At 41.1% G+C, this 24,646-nt stretch overlaps 1 protein-coding gene across 11 annotated transcripts in view; it reads left to right on the forward strand.

The window, feature by feature from the left end:
• ptprsb (protein tyrosine phosphatase receptor type Sb) overlaps positions 1-24,646 on the forward strand; it is a 65,569-nt gene that overhangs the window by 25,876 nt on the left and 15,047 nt on the right. For 6 of the 11 annotated variants that reach the window (XM_026313568.2, XM_026313573.2, XM_026313571.2 and 3 more), the window contains exons 5-12: positions 3,381-3,569; positions 11,354-11,464; positions 15,228-15,242; positions 16,635-16,904; positions 17,052-17,431; positions 18,802-19,003; positions 20,635-20,771; positions 21,007-21,151. In XM_026313568.2, the coding sequence (XP_026169353.1) occupies positions 3,381-3,569; positions 11,354-11,464; positions 15,228-15,242; positions 16,635-16,904; positions 17,052-17,431; positions 18,802-19,003; positions 20,635-20,771; positions 21,007-21,151 (1,449 nt within the window). Of the gene's footprint in view, positions 1-3,380; positions 3,570-11,353; positions 11,465-15,227; positions 15,243-16,634; positions 16,905-17,051; positions 17,432-18,801; positions 19,004-20,634; positions 20,772-21,006; positions 21,152-23,279; positions 23,598-23,697; positions 23,892-24,043; positions 24,071-24,343; positions 24,462-24,646 lie in introns of all 11 variants that reach the window. The other 5 variants (XM_026313572.2, XM_026313574.2, XM_026313577.2 and 2 more) reach the window with 2 other exon arrangements.

Below are 24,646 nucleotides of genomic sequence, written 5' to 3' on the forward strand. Positions count from 1 at the left end.
ATTTTATTTACTTGCATTCATCTTGAACAAACTATTATAAGATTAATTACATCATGTTCTATATTTTAATATATTATCACTGTTTTTGTTTTAATTTTTACATAGCTTATCAATAAATTAGCACTGGATGTGGACTTTGTAAGATGATGAAAAAGGCGTAAGGTTTCCCATCATTTCAAGTAAATTGTGCTATATAATTAATTCACCAAAAGACAATTCCAATTTATTTCACCATGTTTTCTGTAAATGTAACTACTTTGATTGTATGGGTTGTGCTACATTTGAACTCATTCCTGCTATAAGTGCTGATGAGATGAGATGAGATGAGTAATAATAAGGACAGGTTCCTTGTTTCCACAAGCCTTAACAAATGAGATTATCCTTTAAGCAATCAAGAGAACAGATTTTTTTATTTAAATAATATTTTAAGTAAAGATGCCAAACATTTGCTGATTCCATCTTCACAAATGTGAATAATTACTGATTAACACATTATAAATAGAAATATCTTTGTTTTGAATAGTTTGGTCTAACCAAGCACTTACTGTTGGCTGTAGGGAAGGGTAATTATCACAAGTCATGTTTATTAGTATTATTATTTTATCTTTTGTCCGTCCATCCAACCTACTGTATGTTTCCTCATTTCTTCAAGCACTCTCTAATCATTCAGTCCAAGGTACACCTACACTCGCTATTTGCAGGATTGATATAGACCTGACTGAAATATAGAGCCAGACCCCCCCCCCCCCCCCCCCCCCCCCCAAACAAACACACACACACACACACACACACAAGCACGCACACACATGCATACACATGCCCTGATCCTGCTGCAGTGGTGTGCTCTAATTAACAGCCAGGGAGTCCATGTAGTGGTAGCCGGCGGGGTGATAAAAAGACCATCTGAACCCTCTCAGGAGAGGGGTGGAGTTGAGGGAGGGCAGTGGGGAGCAGATGTAGGCCTGGCATATTCTTCACCCCAAGGGAGTTCACCTTCTGACCTGCCTATCGATCTCCCCCCTCTCTTTTCTTTCTACTCCTCCTGTTTCATCAATGGCTGTACCACTAGCCTCCATTCAGGTAGATCATTAGCATTGATCAGTCTGAGATGCTCAAGTGGGGAAGGCCGCTGGAGTCAAGGTGATTCCTTCTCTCCACTCGGGCCTCCATAGATGACCCAAGGCCTGGTCCACTCCTGAAATCAAATTGCACCATTGAGACGTAATATTGTCACCAGACTCTCCTCTGAGCTTTGACTGTTTTGCTTTGTGGCGTTTCTCATCTGCTTCCCCCTCTTAGCCACGCCATCAGCAGCAGCTTGACATTCCTGTCTGACAGGATCTCCCTAAAGCTGATGACTGTGGAAAAGAGAAAGAGAGTGATAGATCCTATCTCCATTCAGCCTCTCATCCACATCGCAGAGTGTGTGGAAACAGATGGCACACGTCTGTCATGTGGTTAGGTAGCAGGGGGCCCGGAGGACAAGAGGAGCAGAGAAAAACACACAGACAGTTGATGTAGCCACGGTCTGCGTCTCGGACTGTGTTTGGCTCAGTCAGTGATGACGGTCTCAAGCTAGCAAACTTCTAGAGTGTTGCGTTGTGCTCAACAATCAGGGGTGCTGTGGGTTTGATTTATTAGCCTAGCAAATTGGTGTCTTGGTAATTGCTTTGCTGCTGTAGGAAAGTGAGATATATAATTCTAGTTGCAGGTATGGGGGAGGTGTGTGTGTGTATGTGTGAGAGAGATAGTGGTTAAAAGGGTAAGGAGAGGAGGAAGCAGGAGAGCTGATGGATGCTTGATTACGTGTCTGGCCATCTGGACTGTTGTCACCAAGATGCTTAATCCCATTCACCAGAGAAAGTGTATGTGAATGTGTTTGTGTGTGTGTGTGCGTGTGTGTGTGTGTGCGCGAAATAGAAAGCAACTGCTTTTGAGAATGCACGTACCTTCATTTTGCTGGATATGTGCAGATGCGTCGCCATACATTATTCTACACGTCGCACAAAATCTGTGAAGACAGTAATAAGAACATAGCTAAAGAAACAAATATGTACATGCACAGGCAACACACACACACTGTCCCCCAATGTAATCAGACATATCCAGACGCATGCAGACACATCCCAGATCGGCCTCTCTAATCGTTGGTACATTTTAACAATTACTGCTAACAAGTCCTTATTACCCCCAGTGCCCTGCCCCTCCTCTTGATCCCAGTTTCTAATTGCTGCTGCTGTTTCTGAGCAGCTCTCTGCATAGTTATTAGACAGGAATCATTACCAGCACATAACACACAGCCACACCATGGAAAAAAACTCAGAGTTCACTGTCACTGCCACCAAACACCTGTGCTTCTAGGTTAGGAAGGTACTGTGTGTGTGTGTGTGTGTGTGTGTGTGTGTGTGTGTGTGTGTGTGTGTGTGTGTGTGTGTGTGTGTGTGTGTGTGTGTGTGCATATGTGTGCGTGCATATGTGTGCGTGCGTGTGTGTGTGTGTGTGTGTGTGTGTGTGTGTGTGTGTGTGTGTGTGTGTGTGTGTGTGTGTGTGTGTGTTTATGTATGTGTGTTGCTGTGTTTATACATGTGTATGTGCATGTGTCAGCACTTAAGTTAACTCCTGCTGACTGGGCGGTATGTTTATACTCCAGCAAAATCAGCCTGTCACGCACACATTAAAACCTGGCTGTGTTTCTGCCCGCCTACTAGATCACCTAATGACTAGCTAGCTGTTAGAAGGAACTGCTTTGATGACAAAGGCTATAGTGGCTCCACTGTCCTTGCCAGTCTCTCCTCTGCAGATGTTAAAGGAGTGAGGGAACAGTGACTCTCAAATCCCTGAATGTGCCAGCAAATCTTACGTTTCAACACAGAAAACAGGAAGTAAGGATTTGGTGCTTGGCACGGTTTTCGCTGACTCTGTGCACGAAGATAACCCAGGCATTAAACTGCAGATTACTTGTCCCAAAAAATAAGGAGTAAACACATTTGTTATGTATTGTCCCAGTGGACTTGCTCCAAAATAAGTTAATATATGCACTGTCCATGTATCCTAATGACTTTGTTGATCCCCTGATTTTTCCTCTGGCCTTATCATGAGGTTGAGGTCGGAGGTTTTGAGTGAAATTCTCTTAACAGCTATTAAACGGTTTGGCATTAAACATGGTACTGACATTAATGCTCCCTCAGGATGCACTGTATAACTTTGGCAGTAATTATACATGTGCCTGTTACCGCTGTCACTGTGAACATTTCAACATGCTGACATTAACTTTTAGCTGTGAGTAAGTCCAGCATTTATTTTGAACAAGGGACACTTTTTGACTATTGCTATGAGTTTTAAATGCTGACTTATCTTTTTTTTTTATTTTTCCCCCCCAGAGGACCTGTTGCCGTTAGGCTTTCCCAGTATAGACATGGGTCCCCAGCTGAAGGTGGTGGAGCGGACGAGGACAGCCACCATGCTTTGCGCTGCGAGCGGCATTCCCGACCCAGAGATCTCCTGGTTCAAAGACTTTCTGCCTGTCGATCCCAGCTCCAGCCAGGGCCGCATCAAACAGCTGCGATCAGGTGAGATCAGTGAGGAGTTTCAGTCAGATTATTTCATTTGGCAAAAAGTAATTGGTGTACCTCACCATCACTATCAGGTTAATCCCTTTTTCTCTAATTTTCATGATTGTCATGTTTTAATCATAATTGAATGCTCCTCTTTGAGTTTGTCTGGATCTTGTAAAATCTTTTTCTAAACCTATTTCATAAATGAACATCTGTTCCATCCTCAAGCCAAGAACAAATGCAGTTTTCATTAACATTCTGGAGAAAAGATAAGGAAAAGTAGACACTATGTCAGAAAACATGGCATCAACCAAAAAAACATGTCAGTTCTTATATATAAGTTAAAGGTTTCCCACAGTTCTACAGTAAATCTTTGAAATAAATACTTTTACCAGCAATAAGTCAAAAAGACATTATTCACTTTCCTCAGATCTCAACATTAATAGATGCAGTGGTAGTGGTTTGTTAACGTGAGGAGTTTAACCGATGCTCATCTTATCCTTTGACCCGCCCAGCCTCAAACTGTGTGAAATGAGTTCAGTGTCTTAAAAAGTGAGCGTAGGTGAACAGGGAAGGAAGTGTTGCTGGCGTTGCTAGCGAGAGGGGAAAGAGTGAGCCTGAGCGTAGAGACAGATCGAGGGATGAATACAGAGGAATCACATCTTGTGCTTAAGACAGTTTGTTCATCTTTGTTTATACTCTTCTGTATAGATGACACACTGTCTCCTGAAGTAGGCAGACACGTATTTTCCCAGCCATTCTCACTCGGCTGTCCTCAGGGGGAATGAAAGTGATGGTGAGGCGAAACCATTTTGTTGTTGCTTCATCCATATTCTCCGTGCTCCTCCATCCCGCCTGCTCTGATATCTCCCGGCTGTCAGCCAGTATCCTTCACTGATCGCTAGTGCCCTCTGTCAACCTTGTGTCTGTGTCTCCATTTGCAGAGATTACTATTATGCTGTTTAAACAAATTTACAATTTGCACACTTTCAAATTTGAAGATCTTTATGAACTGACAGTTCGCTAAGCCTCGGCCTTTGGTTACAGTTGATACACCTGTCAAGCTTTTCAGTCATGGAGCACATGCAGTTTACAGCAGCAGGTTTATCACATGAAATCTTTTCCAGTAACTTCATCATATATGTTAGGCAAAGCTATGCATCCCAGGAAAGTAAAATAGTATCACAGTGTTTTATAAAAAGGAATATGTAAAATCTAAGTGTTTTGTGACCGTAACAAAATTTCTGTTTATTTTTTGAGATTTGCATATAAAAACATGAAAAGGGACATTATTGGCTGCAATTCCAATTTATTATTCCTGGCCTGATTTTATGCAGAGACCTGTTTTAGATCCTAAAGCCAATGACCTACAGATATGGAAAAATGGACATTTAACCATAGTCATATATAAAAAAGTGAATTTGCCTTTGTCTAAAATATTCTGCAGTGGGTGTGGGTGGGATGTGGTGTGTGACCAGCTTTGCTGCTGCAACAGAAATGATCATAAAAAGAACAAAAACCTGAAGACCTGTGTGTTCTAAAGAAAACTGTGTGCTTTAGTGTGAGCAGTGTAGTGATTGTTTTATGGGTCCAGAATAAATACTATGCAAATGTTCCCCATTCTCTAAATGTAATTGAGGAAAAAGTGTTGGCTACCTTGTAGCTACAGAGAAACAAAGAACCTCTTTCAAGCCTCTCAATGCTCCTTGAAACAATATTTTTTTCGTTTACTGTTCTCCTGCTTAGTAAGTAAATTTCTCTTGATATACAGCATAATGAACACGCATTGTGTTATTAAAATTGTAAAATATATAGTAATCTGTCATAAGTTTCATTTGTCTGCTCTGAGATTCATTCTGTCCTGCGTAGGGTGTCACGCAGGCATGACACTGATTCACCACCACAGTACGTTTGGCCACATATCACATCAATGAAACAGTAGCAAGACAAATGGCTCAGTGAGATTCACCGCAGAGTCTAATAGGATTTCAAATCAAAAGCATCACAAAGCTGAACAACAAAATGCGCTATATAATGAACCAAACGCTGCAGTGAAATGACTTGGAGGAAATCAATTACACCTGAGTGAGGCACAAAATAGCACAGAGATGTGTTATGGATGAAACACTCCTTTAAGATCGGTTTAATGGGGGCACCTTCCAAGCTTCTGATTTAGTGAACGTCTGCCAGCTCTTGTTGGAGCACAGCCAGGGATCTGTTTTTGGGCCACAAACATTGTTTTCTCTCTGTCTCTTCCTTTCTTTCTCTGTTGGGTCTTGGAAACATTTTTATGGCTCAAACGGGTCAAGATGAAAAATGAAATTGAGAATGATTGCACTCAAAGCCCACAAAAGATGACTCTAAGCTCTTTCACAGCCTATAAGTATCCATCATCTGTGTCTTCCCACCGCAGGTAACTGGCCAGATGATGACCATTGACAGTTGTGAACTCCATGAGTACACACCTTCAGAAAACCTGCACACACGCGTGCTGTCAATTTTTTGAGGATAGAAACATATTGTTGGCACAGTGTAGAGTTAAACATTTCCTGTCTGTACACTTCAACCAAGACATCCATCTATTTCTATTTAGTCAGTTTCCATACCATCTGCTGCACCATTTTAGATGTGTATGAGGAAAACCACGATAAGCTATCTGTCTATCTCTGACATTTGGGACTGAGATCTGGAGAGTATACCTAAGTACTTAACAGCCTTCATAGACCTACACTCTAACAGATAAGAGTGACTGCTCCATAATGGATGGACCTGTCTCGACTTAGAACCGTGTTCTTATCAGAGGTGGTGGTTTCAGTCACTTTCATCTGAAGCAAAACAGAGATATGATTAAAATTTAAAGGCACAGCTTAGTTTCTTTAAATCATCGCAGAATATTTTGTCCATCAACACCAACATAGAACAGGTTTATCAAAATTTAAAACAAACCTCTTTTGGACTGACTCAAATGATTGGCCTTGTATTATAATATCTACCAGAAGATATTTCTGGTTTGTCTGAAGGTTAGTCAGCAGATTATTTTTTATAAACACAATTAAGTGAAATTAGGACACTGGCCAAAAAAGAAAAAGGAAAAGAAGTGATTAGTTTATAGTGAAGATCCCCTTTATTATTATGCTTCATATATATTTCATAGAATTAAAGTGGAAAGACAGACAAATGCTTTTACAATTCACATTTTTAGAACAACAGAAAATGTGGAACCTGCCTATGGCAAAGATAAATCTACAAAGAATCAATACAAACTGGCAAATAATGATTATATTCATTATTGATAACCTGATTAATGGTTTGCTTTATAAAATGTCAAAATACTGTGACAAATATTCCCCTCATAACTTCCAAGAGCCCAATGTGGCGTCTTTGTGATTTCATTACTGTGCCCAGCCAGAAGGACCTGCATTGTCTTTGTAGATTTGGAAAAAGCATATGACAGGGTGCGGAGACAGGAGCTGTGGTTTTGTATGAGGAAGTCTGGAGTGGCAGAGAAGTATGTTCGAGTGGTGCAGGACATGTATGAGAGCTGTAAGACAGTGGTGAGGTGTGCTGTAGGGGTGACAGAGGAGTTCAAGGTGGAGGTGGGACTGAACCAAGGATCGGCTTTGAGCCCCTTCTTGTTTGCTGTGGTGATGGACAGACTGACAGATGAGGTTAGACAGGAATCTCCGTGGACCATGATGTTTGCAGATGACATTGTCATCTGTAGTGAGAGCAGGGAGCAGGGAAAATCTAGAGAGGTGGAGGTTTGCTCTGGAAAGGAGAGGAATGAAGGTCAGTCGCAGTAAAACAGAGTACATGTGTGTAAATGAGAGGGACTCAAGTAGAACGGTGAGGTTACAGGGAGTAGAGGTGAAGAAGGTGGAGGATTTTAAGGGCCTAGGGTCAACAGTCCAGAACAACAGAGAGTGTGGAAAAGAAGTGAAGAGACGTGTGCAAGCAGGTTGGAACGGGTGGAGGAAAGTGTCAGGTGTGATGTGTGACAAAAGAGTGTCAGCAAGAATGAAAGGAAAGGTGGACAAGACAGTGGTGAGACCAGCAACGTTGTCTGGTTTAGAGACAGTGGCACTGAGAAAAAGACAGGAGGCAGAGCTGGAGGTAGCAGAGCTGAAGATGTTGAGGTTCTCTCTGGGAGTGACGAGGATGGATAGGATCAGGAATGAGGACATCAGAGGGACAGCTCATGTTAGATGTTTTGGAGAAAAAGCCAGGGAAGCCAGATTGAGATGGTTTGGACATGTTCAGAGGAGGGACAGTGAATACATTGGTAAAAGGATGCTGAGGTTAGAGCTGCCAGGAAGGAGGCCTAGAGGAAGACCAAAGAGGAGGTTCTTGGATGTAGTGAAGGAGGACATGAGGATAGTTGGTGTGGGTGAGGAGGATACAGAGGATAGGGTTAAATGGAGGCAGATGATTCGCTGTGGCGACCCCTGAAGGGAGTAGCCTAAAGGAGAAGAAGAAGAAGAAACCCAACCAGTAGGCTATTATTAAGCTATTATTAGGTTAGTTATTAAGCTTGTTCTTTGATTTAAAATCCAGCAAAATATAAACATTTAAAAGCAAGGAGCACTGAGGTTTTAACATTTTTGCATAAAAGATTGATAAATGATAATTAGTGATAATTGATATGTATGATACATAACACAGCTCTGCAAGGAACTATCTAGAAAACAAGAGAGTGCATTTTTGCACTGAATGAGGGCTGTGTATTTTTCCTTCATTTCTCACTGTGTAATTGATTCACATTTTAGCAAAATTCAGAAATGGATGGTTGAATTGTAAACAGCATGCAAATGAAAGTCTCATCTTTAGCTTGTTTGATCTCAACAGTGTGTATGTATTTTAGTTAATGTGTTGTGATAAAAAGAAAAATAGCAACCCGTCTGTTTCAGCTGTGGTTCATGTTCAGTCCCAGTTAAAAGTTAATTTCTCACCGCATGAGGGAATGGAGTCCAGGTGATCTGTGTGACCTAGATGTTCTCACAGTGCTATCATGTTAGCGGTATCTGCTGTCATCTGATCGTCTGAGTCTCGGTCCAGCAGACATAATACTCCATCCACAATTTCAGTAGTCTGTCTTTGTGTTGCTTAGGTATGTGTGTAGTGACCTTTGCATATGCATATATACTGAACACCTGTCTTTCTTCATGTATGGTAATGGCATGTTTTGCACAGAAGAAAATTTCAGCTGCCGGTTTCAAATCTCTGCTGATGGTTAGCCATATGAGCTGTTTCCAGCTGTCAGATGAGTTCTTGTTTGCAGAGCTCCACCTGTCCAGCTCCATCCCTCCTCCACTCTGTCTTTCTCTCGCGTCTCCTCCTGCCTCTGCCTCTTTCTGGAGAAGAGGCTCAGCTTGTAAAGCAAATAATTTATTCCTGTTTATTTCCCAATTCTGCCCTGTACCGTGGGGAAATGAGAGATGGAAAAATATAGAGAAAGAGAAGGGCACGAGCTGTTTTTTCTTTCATGTAACTGCAGAACACAGAAGAAAATGGATGACAGCTTCAGCTTGCTGAGCCTCAACTCGCTAAACACACTCGAACACACAAGATACACACTTGTGCCCTTGCTGACTATAACAAGTCAAACTTTTCTTCCTCTGAGCCCCCAAAAAACACGATGTTAAAACTTCTGCATTTACTGATCAGCCATTGTGCAATTTGGAGAATCACACACACACACACACACACACACACACACACACAGACAGCCAAACTGTCTGTCTCTGCGGAGCCTTTTAGTGTTTAACTGGCTGCGTTTTTAAGATTTAATAAGCAAAAGCTTTCTCCACCATTAAGATAACACACCATGTGTATGAGAATGAAGTGTTGGAAAAGAAATTCTTCTCTTTTCTTCTTGTTTTCTTTTTGAAAAGGCTGCATGTAATAAGACCCAGTGTAGTTCACCCAAAGTACCTAACCATATTTTCTCCTTTAACTCTAATGCAGTCTTCTAGCAATTGCAGATTAGGTAGTTGTTACAGCAGTGTTAAGGTTTAGAGATAGGTTTCTCTAAGATTTCTGCTCCCTTCTTCATACAATATAAACAACACACACCTAGCTCAAATTAAAGTACTCTAATATAAGTACTGCAATAAATCCTACCCTCATAAGGTTCAGTTTAGCTGTATGATCATTTTGGAGGATGTAGCTTGTGCTGCTGTTGGATTAAACAATGGGATGGAAAAAGCAATAGAAACACCTGTGAGTATAACATAATATATTGCACCACAAACTACATTCTCCAAATGAACCGTATAGTTGAATAGACACCTCTCTGAAACAGTTTACACAGAGGCTGAGCACACACAATATCCATGAAGGGAGGTTTTATTATTGTATGTATTAGGTTGCATTCTTTTTATCCAGATGTATCCACTGAGCAGTTTATATTCATGAAGTTTTGTTCCCAGTAGTGATAAACTGTAACAAAATATGATTTTATCCAAAATAGTACTTTAACTTACTACCTACTTCAGAAAGCAGCATTACAATGCTACTAGCATGTTACTGCACTATGTGTACTAAGCTATAGATAAAATATGTATAATAATTTTTACGTGTTTATCTTGATATATTGTATGTCATTTTGAATGTAGCACTTTTATTATGTTACACATTAACTTGTGTTATGATTGTGAACATTTTTCCATGAGTGTGAAAAGTCTCTGTATGTGCAAAGCAAATGTTACTGTGAGGGTTAGGGTTAGGATAAACAGTGGTTATGGTTAAGGTTAGGGGAAAACTCCAGGAAATGAATGAAAGTCAATGTAAAGCCTCCAGTTTGTGTGTTCGCGCACAAGGTTGTGCCTGTTTATCTACATGCGTGTGTGTGTGTGTGTGTGTGTGTGTCGTGTGCATTTTGAGTTGTGTCTTTTGCTCTCTGTGCAGTGCAGCACAGCGTAATTCATGATTTTGTGCTTCCTCCTCAGGCTCCATGTTAAAGTCAGTTTCAGATGAGATGAATGTGACAGAACACGAGCCAGCCAAAGAGCCAGAAAAAAATATCATTGCTAGTAATTCAAAAACCCATTAGCCAGAAAAAAAAAAAAAAAGGGTTACAGAGTAAGAATAGCATCCTGTGCCACAAACAGAACAAAATGAATATCTGATGAGCACTGTATGTAATTATAGTATGTTTAGGGAGACACTCTTTATCACAGTGGGATCAGGGTAGGACTATAAAGATCGAGGAGGTAAAAGAGACAGGTTGAAGAGTTAAAGAGCTTCGTCGGGGTCGTTGCCGTGAGGTAAAGCTGTGTAGCTGCTGCCAGTTAACTGCAAAGGCAGAAACAGGCTTTCTTCATGGGAGCAAAGAGCCTGCTGTAGGAGAAGAATCACTAGCTTGTAGAGTTGTATACAACAAAGGGACTTTTAAGTGTCATCTGAGTTTATGAAAAGTCATTTTCCAACTTGTTTTTGACTTCGAAACTTTTCGCAAGGAATCTCTGAATTTTAAATGTGTGTTGCTGTTTCTGTTCACTTTTTAGAAGAAGGAGAGGAGAGGGGGAGGTGAAGAAAACCTGGTTGGGTTTGAAAAAAATACAACTGGTATATGAGCGCATGATCCATTCAAAAGACACTTCACAGAAATAACAACTAAGCTGACTTTATTGGAATTTGAAGCCGTAGAGAAGTGGATAGCCTAAGGTCAGAGTGTAAGAGAAACAAAAAAGGACCAGCAGATAAACACTTCCTGGTGGAACGGAGAGGATGCAAAGGCAGCCACAGACAGCAGCAGAAACCTGACTACACATCTTCCTCTGTGTGTTGTTCTCTTGCAGGAGCGTTGCAAATTGAGAACAGTGAGGAAACAGACCAAGGGAAGTACGAGTGCGTGGCCACCAACTCTCAAGGCGTGCGCTACTCCTCCCCCGCAAACCTATATGTGCGAGGTAGGACCTGGACACAGAACAAATGTGCACATGCACACAGACACAGACACACACACACACAGACACACACACACACACACACACACACACACACAAACACACACGTACAGACACCAGAAATCACTGCTATTAAGGTGCTCTTGGTATTAATGTAAAATTATTTCTTTCCCATAACCGTGCCTTTAAACAAGATTTACTAACCCATCCATTGTCTGCAATATATGTTGATCCTGTTGTTTGATAATTCTCACAACCACCTTTAACAAGTCCACCTTAAACCTTGGTGCAGGCTCCCATAGTAGAATCAAATTCAATAAAAATTTGGGAGCACACTCTGGTTTAATTGCATGGAAACATTACTGATCTGTCTACTAAAATGGTTTCTGTACTAGAGGCAGATTAGGAGGAAAATGTTGCACAAAAGATGAACAAATTTGACTGAATAGGAGAAAATAATTGGAACTATGAGGTCAATACTCAGGATATAATTCATACTTAAATATGTTTTCATTAATCTGTGCACCCACATGATCTCTGTTTAACTGATTCTAGTCTCTGCGCTGTGGGTGCCGGTTTGTCACTAGCTTATGGATCAAAGACCATGACCAATATTCAAAATTACAAATTCTAGTTTCTGTGTTAAGTGGGATATCGGAGAAGTGTGTATGTGAAGTGTGAAGGTTTGTGTGTGTGTGTGTGTGTGTGTGTGTGCGCGCGCGTGCGTGCGGGTGCGTGGTGCAGTGGAGCGAGTGGCTTTGCGCTGGCCGTTTTTATTCTCTCTGTGTTTCCCCGTTCTCTCTCTCCCCCCTCACGTCATTGTGTTCTGCATCAACCCCCTTCCATCCCTCAGAGCTTCGAGAAGGTTGGTGTGCTCTTTCTTTTCTTTTGTTACTCCTTTGTTTCAGAAAGCTTCACTTATTGAAACAGAGAGAAACAAAACTGAAAAAAAAAAACATTTAAAGGACACCAGAGTAGATATGAAGTGAAATGATTTTGTATCCAAAGTGAAGAGAGTTGATTTCTCTAAAGCTGCTACGATGATGAAGTGGCCTGCCTACGCAGCAGAGTGCACTGACTGCATTGTGAGGCCTTGTGTGCAGAACCCTTGGTATTGCCTTCATTCCCCGATCAATGTTCTCTGCATGGTATGATCTTGTTGTCATGGAGACCCAAGAATTGGAAGATTAAAAAGAGGCGATGTTTGCATGGAAGGAGTGAGAGAGAAAGAGAAAGGAGCACCGCTTGCATGTCTGTTGACTGACGGACTGACACAAGAGCATGGCACAGTGTGTGTTCACGCCTATTGATATGCTCGGATTGTGATATTATTGAACTTGCTGTCTTGTCATATCTTGCTACTGTCTCTTTTTTTCCTTTTGTGTCATCGTGTGTAATGCTGTGGCCCAGCTCCCATGTCATCACATCTGCTTCGATTTTGCACTTTGAGTGGACTTTGAGTGGAAATCTTGCAGTTGCAGTCTCACTTGTACATGCCCTTCATTTCTGATGTGATACGTATTGTGCAGGTTTGTAGGGGAACTGTCACCTACTGGGCTGAATTCATGACGTGAACTCAAAGATGGCAGCGTAATAATCCCATCACCTGTACTTTATTTACTGCTGTACTGCTCAAGAACTGTACTTATGTAAAATATTGGAGTGGTATTTGTACTTTACTTGGGGATTTTCCAGTTCAAGAGTTTTACTGCTAATTCTTGTAACTTTAAAATCTCACTTTAAGTACATTTTTGTAAATCTGACAGTAATATGTATTTTTAGTCACTTTAACACTGCAACTTTTGTTTGTACTTTTTTACATTATAGCATTATTAATTAATAGTAGAGTAAAGATCTAAATATTTTTCAACCACTGCACATCACAAAGATTCGTGTTAAGATTACATATGAATATATTAGCAAAATACTAACTTTAATCTAATGTAGCCTCTGCTTTGTCATACTTTTCCTTGGTGTAACTATCGCCACCAAACACTCCGCTGCACCACTGTTGACTGGCATTTCAAATTAATCATGTCCATTCACATTTTTAGATATTGAGGGAATATTAGATGATTCTCATATTACAGTGGTTAATGAAAGCCGTTTCCTTTAGACAGATGGGGTGGTGCTACGTAAATGTCAGCTCGGCGATGGTCCTGAATGGGTATATAGCAGTGCTGAGATACAGTGGTAATCCTTATGGCGGTGCCAAGGTCTCTCCAGCCTGTAGCCTCCAGACTCCCTGCAGAGAACAGGACTAATGATAGCTCCGCTAATAAAGATTGAAGCTCCTGGCTCTTGCAAACTGTATAGAAAACGGGGAGGAATCATGTGGCCTGGCTCGATTAACTTTAAGCTAGAGGCTCTGTGAGCATGTGAAGGATTATCCCTTGTTATGAGCTCACTTTATTGTAAAGTACTCCTCAGTGGTGGATTCTTTCATTTTTTTATCTCATGTCCTGGACTGATGTTTTTTTTTTGTTTTTTTTTTTTTTTTTTAGAAATTCTCATACTGCTGAGTTCACACTTAATGATCATTATTAGTCCTCACCTGTGTGTTCATGCTGTTGCCCATATTACCAGACTAATCCATATACCTAATTAAATGTCTTTTTGGTTTGGTTTTGGCTTTATTCGTCTAAAATAACTAATGAATGAATGAAACTGATACTTTTGATACTTTCTGCATTGCACTTGCTGTGTTTGTCGTATGCATGCAGCTGTCATGGATGCGATCTGCCTCCAGCATGCTCAGACGAGGAGATGCCTGCCTAATCATGTCTGTTTCTAACAGATCTACTTGTCTTTGTCTCTTTGTCTCTTTCTTGTCTTCAACTTCTGTATCCAATTCTGGGTATCTTTTGCCTTTTTTTTTCTATAAAGTCTTCCAAATGCTTTGCACTTTATCTGTTATTCATGAAATGATAGTGACACCACAGCGACAATTTTTTTTTAAATTTGTTGAAGTCATGCACAAATGTTAACTTCTATCCAATTGTCTCTAGATGCTTTGAGTAGGGGGATGTGGCCCATGAAGAATCCAAGTAATGATGTTACACATTAAGGAATGGAGGTTATGCAGCAAATATACCATAATTATTTATTTACTTGTTTATTTTAATTTTAATTTTTTTCATATTATACATATTCATTTCTATATATTGGAATTTCTGCTGCGTTTGCAGTTTCCATTCTAACTAAAACTTAGACTGATTGTTTTGCTACTGTGGGGTTTTACAGTAACATTTTATTTGGATTTATTTTCACCTTTTTATAAACTTTAGGACATTTGATACTTTACATAGCCATGTTGTTTTTAACACATATAAGCTTTCTAGTAGTTGAGTGTTTCAACGATGTTTCTGCTCTCTGTCTGCCTTCCCTTTCATTCTTTCCTTTCATCCAGAGATGTTTGTCCATTTTTCTCTGTCTTTTTCTGTTTCCTGTGTTGTGATCCTGGGGTTTCCTCTTCTTCTCTGTTCCTTCAACATCTAATCTCTACTACTTTATTATTTATTATTTTTTTTCTCACTTTTGAAGCACCTAGTTTCTGAATGGGCCTGACTCTGGTATATAGCAGTGTTTTTAAATAGATCCATGTTTTTTCTTCTTCCTCGCTCCTCTTTTCTTCCCCCTTTTCCCTCCTTTCCCGAAACCCTTTTCTAATCTTCTCTTTATCTCCACCTCCCTGTCTTTTCCCCTCCTCTCCCTCCCCCTTTTTTTCTCTTCTTCTTCTGCATTCTGTCTGCACCCTGATGTGTAGGAGCGACAGACACATGTACATAAGTTTATTAACTTATAAACATGCACATACTACCTCACATATCTCTCTTTTTGCTCGCACTTGTTCTTTCCCGTTCTGCCTCTCTCATGCTGTCTTGGTGTTCTTTACTTAATGTGTCCAATGATCACTCTGTAATTGCCACAACACCTTATTAGAACCCTCAATCCACTCCTGTCCACATCTCCAATTCATTTGACTACACACTGTATCAGTTATGAATCCTATGTATTGTACAGTATCTTGTTGTACAATGTGGCTGTCCTTTGCTACATTGCTTGTCATTGTCTGGAAGAGAAGCAGAGCTGCCTCTCTCTCTCTCTCTCTGTCTTTCTTTCTTTCTTTCTTTTTCTTTCTTTAACACTTGCTCTGTCCCTCTGTCTGTCTCTCTAATGCCTTCTCTCTTGTCTCGCTTCTCTCTGTCTCCCTCTCAGGCTTCAGTTCTTCGTTCTCTTCTTTGTGTTTTCTTCACCATTTTATCCCTCTTGAGTCGCCCAGGCATGCAAGTGACCTATGAGATCAGTCTCTCGATGCATCTCTCCTTAATATATAGTCAACCAGGCTCCGACAGATGCAGTATTGGATATAACTTGCAACTTTACTTGTTCATCTCATGGGGACATGAAAAGCAGGCAGGGCCTATTGATCGGCCCCCATGATGCATACAGTCTGTCTAAAAAAAAAAAAAAAAAAAAAAAAAAAAAAAGAGCCCATCTACTGGAGAAGCACCTCAAGGCACAGACATCTCAATGAAGTAAAGTTTCTGGTAAAGTTTAGCATGTTTAGTCATCGCTTACAGGGGGGGAATATAATGAGGATACATTTAAAATCCATAACTTGATTTGCAAAGTCTCATAATTGTGCTTAAATGGATGAACTAATCAGAAAACTGTTTTTGAAGAAGAGAAACTGACTATAGGTGTCATGTCCTGGTTGAATTGATACTCAAGAGTTTGTCACTATATTATTTTGAGTAGGCGGCTCACTCAAAGTGGTTGAGCTCAACACAAGATTTGTGTCTTTTTGTTGGAATCATCAGTACCATAAAATAATTGGGACTAAACTTGAAATATCCCTTTGTAATTTTCTGTAAAAACCCTGAAGTTCATTCTCCCCCTTCCTGTTACCTCTCCTCTCTTCCTCTCTTTTTCTTTCTTTTTATCTCTCTGGCCTTCACTCTCTCTCACTCTCTGTCTTGCTTTCTGCCTTACTCTTTCTCTCTCTCTTTCTCTTGATCTCAATCTCTCCCCCTTACTCCCTCCTCTCCTCCTCTCTCTCCTCCGCCTTTCTTCTCCTCATTCCCTTGCCCACTTTTCTCCTCCCCTACCTTACCCCTCAACCCCCCATCCCCGTCCCTCCTTTTCTGCCCCGGCTCTCCTCCTTTCCCAGTGCGCCGTGTGCCCCCTCGTTTCTCCATCCTCCCCTCCAACCACGAGATCATGCCAGGAGGCAGCGTCAACATCACCTGTGTTGCCGTGGGTTCGCCCATGCCTTACGTCAAGTGGATGCTGGGCAGCGAGGACTTGACCCCCGAGGATGAAATGCCGATTGGCCGGAACGTGCTGGAGCTCAACGGTGTCCGGGAGTCTGCAAACTACACCTGCGTGGCCATGAGCAGCCTGGGTATCATCGAGGCCACTGCGCAGGTCTTAGTCAAGAGTAAGGGATGCTCTAATAACAAGAATAATTGTTTTGGCTCTTAGAGAGAGAAAGGTTGTGGAACAGTACATTTGTTCTGCTTTATTGAAGAAGAGTACACACAATTTCTTAAATAGCATCACTTTCTTTATATTCTCTCTGTGCAAGCTTTGCCAAAGCCTCCCGGCACACCCATCGTCACAGAGACCACGGCCACCAGTGTGACCATCACCTGGGACTCCGGCAACCCAGACCCCGTTTCCTACTACATCATACAGTACAGAGCCAAAGGGCCTGACAGCAAGTACGAAACGGTGGACAGCATCACCACCACCCGCTACAGCATCGGGGGATTGTACCCCAACACTGAGTATGAAATCAGAGTGTCGGCCTTCAACAGCATCGGCCAGGGCCCCCCATCTGCGCGCGTGGAAGCTCGTACAGGAGAGCAGGCACCGGCCAGCCCTCCCCGAAATGTCCAGGCCCACATAATTTCTCAGAATACAGTAATGGTCCGCTGGGAGGAGCCAGAGGAACCCAATGGACAGGTGGGATAAGAATTAAAAGATCTCTTTTCTCATTTGTCACTAGTAGAAGTCATAAAGATATTTGAGAAGAAGGTACATATTACCAAAATGAAAAATATTACATTTTTTTACCTATAATATAACTTACTGTTAAAGAAAAGTTTAAGTTTCTTTGGGGATGTACTGTATAAAATAATCGATTCAAGAACATTCAAGTCTTTTTGAAACTGATAAATATTCTAAAAACTAAATAGTATAATAAGCTGTGTTGGTCGCTATTACAGAGAGAGTGTATTCTCCACATTCAACATTTTTTCAACGCTAGCCTACTTATTATTTATAAGCAGTATATTAACCTTTAACACATAAATGAATTATAACACGCTATAATGTAGTTGTAAATAGGCAGAAGTGTTATTAATATATTTTTCAACTATTACTACTCTTTTGGGCACCCGTAGGTGGAGGCTAATGTATAAAGTATAGCATTAAAGTAAAACATATTTATAATATTATGACTTTGGTAGCAAATATTATAATTTATTTAAAATCTGTAGTGCATAATACAGAACATGGTGTATTTTAAATGTGCTGCTTATAAATGCTAATTAGAGTGACCTGACAGTGTTTCAACTGTGCACAAAGAGCCACCCGAGGTTCAGACCATAAAGCCTTAATGAAATTCACCACAGGGAGCTTCATTCCAGCGTGCAGGTTCATGTGCTTTTCAGGAATTGTGTCCTGACAGAGATTTCCTTCCTGTCATTCTCTTGCTACTTTCCCCATTCTCTAAAGAAAGAAGAGGTAATTGGAATGTTGAGTTAAGCGCACTCCCTCTTGAGACAGATTTTCTTTTCGTTTTTTTCTTTAGCCTACCTAACTGTACTGTAGGTTCATAAAAGTGCAAGACTGAACTGAAAGCATATGAGGATTACAGATATTAAAGAGTAATAACAGGAGAGGAGCAGGGTAAGGGCAATGGCATGGCAGTGGGATTATATATGCAATGAAATGCTCATAAACACATCCCATAGGAGGAGGTGGAGTGATTATGTTTTATGCACTATAATCTGAGGATGCTCAGTTTGTGCTGAAGCCAGATTGTTTATTGGGGTTAAATACAGAAATTTGAGGGCGTCACCCTGTGACAATGACCTTTAACAAACACGGAATCGACAAATGCAAAACACCTTCTGGACTAAAATAAAACCTTAATTTAAAGATGACGACCTTGTCATGTTGAAAAACGGTATTGCAGATTACTCTGCATGTGTGACATTGAGATTAGATGGAGGTCCAGTCAATGATGACCTTAAAATCTAGTCCCAATCCTTCAAACAGAACTCTTACTCTTTATATTGCTGCTTTGTCTCACTCTCTCCTTTCTGTAGGTGAAAGGCTATCGTGTGTACTACACCATGGATCCGTCCCGGCCTATCAATGAGTGGCAGATCCATAACGTCCAGGACAGCGTGATCACCACCATTCAAAACCTCATAACCTCGGAAACCTACACCATCCAAGTCCTAGCCTTCACCTCTGTGGGGGACGGGCCCTTCTCAGACCCCGTACACGTTAAAGTTATGCCTGGAGGTTAGTGTGTGTGTGACTATGAATGTGTCTGTGCATATACATAATCATTGGTAGATCTTTGCACAAATGAGTAAATTTATCATGCATGCCGGTGCATAGATAACAGCTAAAGAGTGGTTCTCATTGATTCATGTGTCGGAGAGTAGTGGTTGTTTTTTTCAATGTGCAAGTGCAGCAGAGCACAAATGAGTCATTATTTGTGTGTGCAGGTATACGAAGTGTTAAAGAGCTTATTCGAGTGACTTATGTAAAGTTTGAGAAGCAATCCACTTTGCAAATGAGCTTGACCTGTCAGAAAATGTGACTTCTTCAGAATGAATGCATTCAACCTGCTGGAACAAAACTGTGGAGATTTCTGAAAAGGAAACAGGGATTAACAGCGGAAAATGTTGCTTGTGCCTCAGTGCTGCTCATGTTTCTGTGACAGCTGCTGCGAAGTTGCAGGTTTTATGTGATGGGAGGTACAAAGAGATGATTACTGAAAAATCTGCGATGGGATTAGTGGTTTAAAATTCTGTGTAGGGTGACCTGCTTCTGCATCATTAGATGTACATATGAAGTCTGACATTTTCCACATTTTGAAGCACATAAAGGATATCCTCTATGACATTGACATTTAACTAAAATTAGGTCAAAACGTTTTTTTGATATGACATGACTTTAAGACTCTAAAGCATGAGATTAGATTAAAATGAATTGTCTTAAAACCTTAAACTCCTACAACCTATTTTAATAGGGAACCCTTTTTTTTACTAATAAACTTTAAAACTTTAAAGTTTTACTTTAAAACACAAAAAACTCTGCTGCATCAAGATTGAGTGTGATTTGATGAGATTTGATGGACATCAGCATTTCTTCAGGAGCATAATTCCCATTGTTAGATCACATCCATCCATCTTCTGCTACTTATCCTGGAACACCCAGGGTCACGGTGGGCTGGAGTCAATCCCGTCCGAAACTGGGCAAGAGATAGGGTACACACTGGACTGTCTATCACAAGGCTGACACTTAGAGAGAGACAAACACACTCCCGTTCACACCTATGGACAATTTAGAGTCACCATTTAACCTAACCCCAAACTGCATGTCTTTGGACTGTGGAAGGAAAACTGGAGTACCCAGAGAAAAACCACAGAGACACACATTGCTGTGCTGCTTCTATTAATAACAGTTATTATTCACTTAATCTAGATTCAACTTTAATATCTAAATCTATCTTCTGTGCAGTTACAAAATGTGTCACAATAAAGACAACAAAGCAAAACAGAAGGAAATGATCAAATTCACTCAACTGATACTGAGATGGCAGAATAAGAATAGTACTATTTAACAATTAAATGGAATCATTTGAAAATGAAAAATAGATACACAGTGTGCAGTAAATGGTGAAAGTGTTTGGTAGAATGAGAAAAAGGCCTCAGGTAAAAGTGAGTATTGTGATGTGTTATTGCTAAAATCTAACCCAGGGCATACAAATACATTCAGTATTTAAGATATTTTAGCTGTTCTAATGTTTTCAGTTCTATTAATAAGCTGTTTAAGAAAATAGAAACTGAAGAAAACCTTTGTGCATATGTTTTAAGGACAAAACAACAGCATTGACTGACTTTGTGTTGTCTCGTCCCTGTCAGTCCCAGGGCAGCCAGGGAAGTTTAAAGTCGGTAAGGTGACAGACACCAGCATTGAGCTGACCTGGGAACCTGCTTACACCAAGGAGGGAATCGTCAACTATGAGCTGCTCTACAAACCTGTCAGGTTTGGCAGTTTGGTAAGACCTCCCATACTCTTGTTTTTAAATATCTGTCTGCTCAGTGGACTTCTCAACACGGCAGAGAGATAAAAGCACAGCAAAAAGAAGAAGTTTTAAAAGATTAACCCTGGCGTCCAGCACCACTGTGTCTAGTGGTGACAGTCTGATCTGTTTCTCTCTCCAACTCGCATTTAATGTTTTCTTTTTCACTGACACCCCTCATCCTCTCTCCTCTATCCTCTCTCTCTCTCAGGAGAAGCTGACCTTTGGGCCGAGGAATTCTTACACCGTGGAGGGTCTGAAAGCGAACACTGAGTACTCCTTCTCCCTGGCCGCCATCTCAAACAAAGGCATTGGAGCTTTCACTAATGAACTGGTGCAGAGGACGTCACAAGCCAGTACGTCTCTGTTTGACTGGGTTCACATATTGTCCCTGCAGGCACGCACCGAGATCCCACACACTTTAATTGTATTATGTCTCAATTTTGTACACAGATCTCATGTGAATATTTTTTCCTCTATACACACACACACACAGAGCTCAAATGATATTGTCCTTAGCTCCTGACCTGGTAAAACCTGGGAACCGTCTGAATCTCTCCATCTATCTTGTTTATCAACCCATCTGTCCAACCCACCCTCCCGTCCATCCATCTACGTTTGACTGTGCCTTTCTTCCTCCGCCCAGCCTCTTGCTTTCTTACACAGCCAAAACATCATGACAGATGGAGATGGAGTACCGATTAATGTTTCACTCTTCCTTTTCTTCACCCTCCTTTCACTTTTTCCACTCTATCAGTGTCTAATGTCTTTGAAAGGGCGAAACTGTCTGCCACTTATTGGCAAGCAGCCAGTGGTGAGGAGCATTAAAGGATGGTTGGCATGCTATGTTGACAGGTGAGTGCCAGACGGTCTGTATCTTAACCAGGCTGAACTTGGATTCTCTTCCTTGTCTCCTTTTCTCTCTCTTTTTATCCCACCTAATCACTGATAGCTGATAACACTCAAATGAAATTCCACTATGGCATATGGAGTCATTTCATTTCTTCTTTCTAGAAGAACTAAAATGGAGGGATAACAGAGAAAATGATGCAAGGAAAAGAATGAATAAAGTTGTCTTGGTCGCAAAAAAAAAAAAAAAAAAAAAAGTCTCAAGTCCTACGGTTCGTGGCACTGTGTCACTTCATTGGTAAGTTTTTTGTCAAGTATTTACAATCACTCAACCAGACATAAATGCTTGTTCTGTGTATTCGCAATCAGATCGTTTTTAGAACTGAGTACAAAATGTACTAAATGTGTTAAGCTGGTCCCCTTTCTCTCTTTATGTCCAAAGATAATGGGAGACCAAGGTGGTATACCGGAGAGGGTGGCAAAGAGAAGAGGGAGGAGTGGGGGTTCAGGAAAGAAAGGGTGCCAGATAAGCAGACTATTTCATGCAGCAGAATTCATTTCCCAGGGAGGTTATGTGCGCTTTGTTATCGCCAAGCTTTGGTGCACATCTAGATTGTCCCCCGAGGCCAACAGAACAGTGGCTGTACAGCTGAGTGGATAGATACTTGAACCTGTCGGCTATGACTATTACACTCCCACGCGTACACACATGCTATAGACTCTGAGCTCACACATAAGCCCAGACACCTTGACATGCTATTAGAAAAAAGTACATATTGTGTTTTTAGGAGCATTAAACACAGTGAGTGACACCTACGGTTCAGAAATGCAGGTGTGTGGTTTTGGGTCTGTGTCAGCTTTTTTTACTCGTGTTTGTTACGGAAAATATTCCAGGCTACTTCTGATTCGATTCTTGTCTACAATTCATCATTCTGGTCTGACTTTCAATATCCGTCTGAGTGCCTTTATCTCCAAGGCTCCCTGAATTTTTTTTTTTTATATATATTTGACTCTTAAATCCTTTCAGCATTGTGTGAAGTCTGTTTTAGTTAGTTTTTTTTTTTTTTCTGTGAAGCCCAAGACCTTCTCCTAGTCAGCAGTGGAAAGTCTCAGACCGCTCTGTTATCCTGAGGACTCGAGGATTGTGCCACCTTGGGGCCTGGTGTTGTTAAATGTATATGTATTTTTTTTGTGTGCATGTGCACTGAGCTGTGCGTCTGTGCTTTAAAAAGAGTTTTTCTGTTTTTCATTCATAAATCTGGATCCTTTTATAGCACTAGCTACAACCAAAGGATAAAATATAATTATTGGGTATTGGATGTACGTTCTCCTTGGATATAATTAAGTTGTCCACTCAGGATCGATACTCATGTCTCTGGTTTATTTCATTAGTTTCTGAGCTTTACATTATGCTTTTACGTTATGTGGTTGCGCCTCTTTTTTGGCCCAAGTCATGTTTGTCCTGATCTCTCTCAGTTCAGTTTACTTTTTTATCAGTTTCTTATTGTTTCCTTTTTTATCCTTATCACCTATCCTTTTACTTGTACACTCCCCTATCTTGCTCATTCAACCCCATTTTTTTGGGGTCTCTTCCTAAACTCTGCCAACTGCCCTCCTTGCCCCTTGTCTGAACAGAGCCCTCAGCTGCACCCGAGGGTGTGTCCTGCGAGAGTGCCAGCTCCACCTCGCTGAGAGTAAGTTGGAGGCCACCTCCAATGGAGGGCCAGAATGGCGATTTGGCAGGTTATGAGCTGAAATACCAGAGAGTTTCTGGGGCAGGAGGCGGAGGTCAGGGCCAGGAGGTTAAGAGGCTTCCTATCCCAGCCAAGCAGGGGCAGACACTGGTAGAGGGGCTGGAGAAATGGAGCTGGTACAACATCACCATTGCAGCATCCACCACAGAGGGAATTGGACCCAGCAGCCAGGCTGTGCTTTGCAGAACCGATGAAGACGGTAAGAGTAAGAGCTGCAGATCACAGCTAAACAGTACTGATTTACAGACTATACAATGTGTCCCCTCATTAATTCTGAATACCTGTGTTTGTCTGCTCAGTTCCCAGTGCAGCCCCTCGTCAGGTGGACGTCCAGCCGCTCAACTCATCAGCACTTCGGATCACCTGGCGATCTGTGTCGCCGCGGTTACGGCACGGCCAGATTCGTGGTTACCAGGTGCATTTCAGTCGTGCAGAGAGTGGTGATTCACGCAACTTTCCACGGATCAAAGACCTCTTATTGGACGAGTCTCAGGTTACATCATAACTGAACGTTTAAAGGAATAAATTGTTAATTAATTCAAATTCTATCATTAAACATCTTCCCTTTCTTCATTGGTCCTTTGACTCACTCCATCCCTCATCTGTCTCGTCTGCCTGCGGGGCGTGCCTTGTGTGTGTGATAAGATGGAGGAGGATGACTCAACTCAATATGTGAGTGCAGATTACCTATCCTCTTCTCACTATAAATGAAGTCACTATTAATACATACAGCACAACGTGCACACAGTATATTACCCAGAGATAGTCATTAAGTTTGACCACCAGGGATCTGATTAGCCTCTGTTACGTAACTTTGACAATTTCTTACTGATGCATAACTCTAAAGAAAGAATAAAAAGATATGTTTATTGTCTCATTTGAAAACGAATGAGTTTGCAGTATTTTATGGTAGTGTTATGTATTTGCCACTCTCCCCCCACACAGGAGCTGATTTTGGGAGGGCTTAGAGCAGAGACCTTGTACTCTGTCTCAGTGGCAGCGTACACCACCAAAGGGGATGGAGCACACAGCAAAGCCAAGCTGGTGCATACCCCAGGGATTGGTAAGCATATGCCAAGTATACAGTTCACTGCACTAGATTTAGTAACATACTGAAGAATTGATCTTACAGTAATCAGCACTAGGAGCCAGCAGTAAATAAACTGCCAAATCAATTCTAATGCTTCTACAAGGTTTACATGATATATGTTTATGTGTGTATATATGTATGTATATATATATCACCAC

This window comes from Mastacembelus armatus, chromosome 17 (genome assembly GCF_900324485.2).
Source record: "Mastacembelus armatus chromosome 17, fMasArm1.2, whole genome shotgun sequence".
Taxonomy (NCBI): Eukaryota; Metazoa; Chordata; class Actinopteri; order Synbranchiformes; family Mastacembelidae; genus Mastacembelus; species Mastacembelus armatus.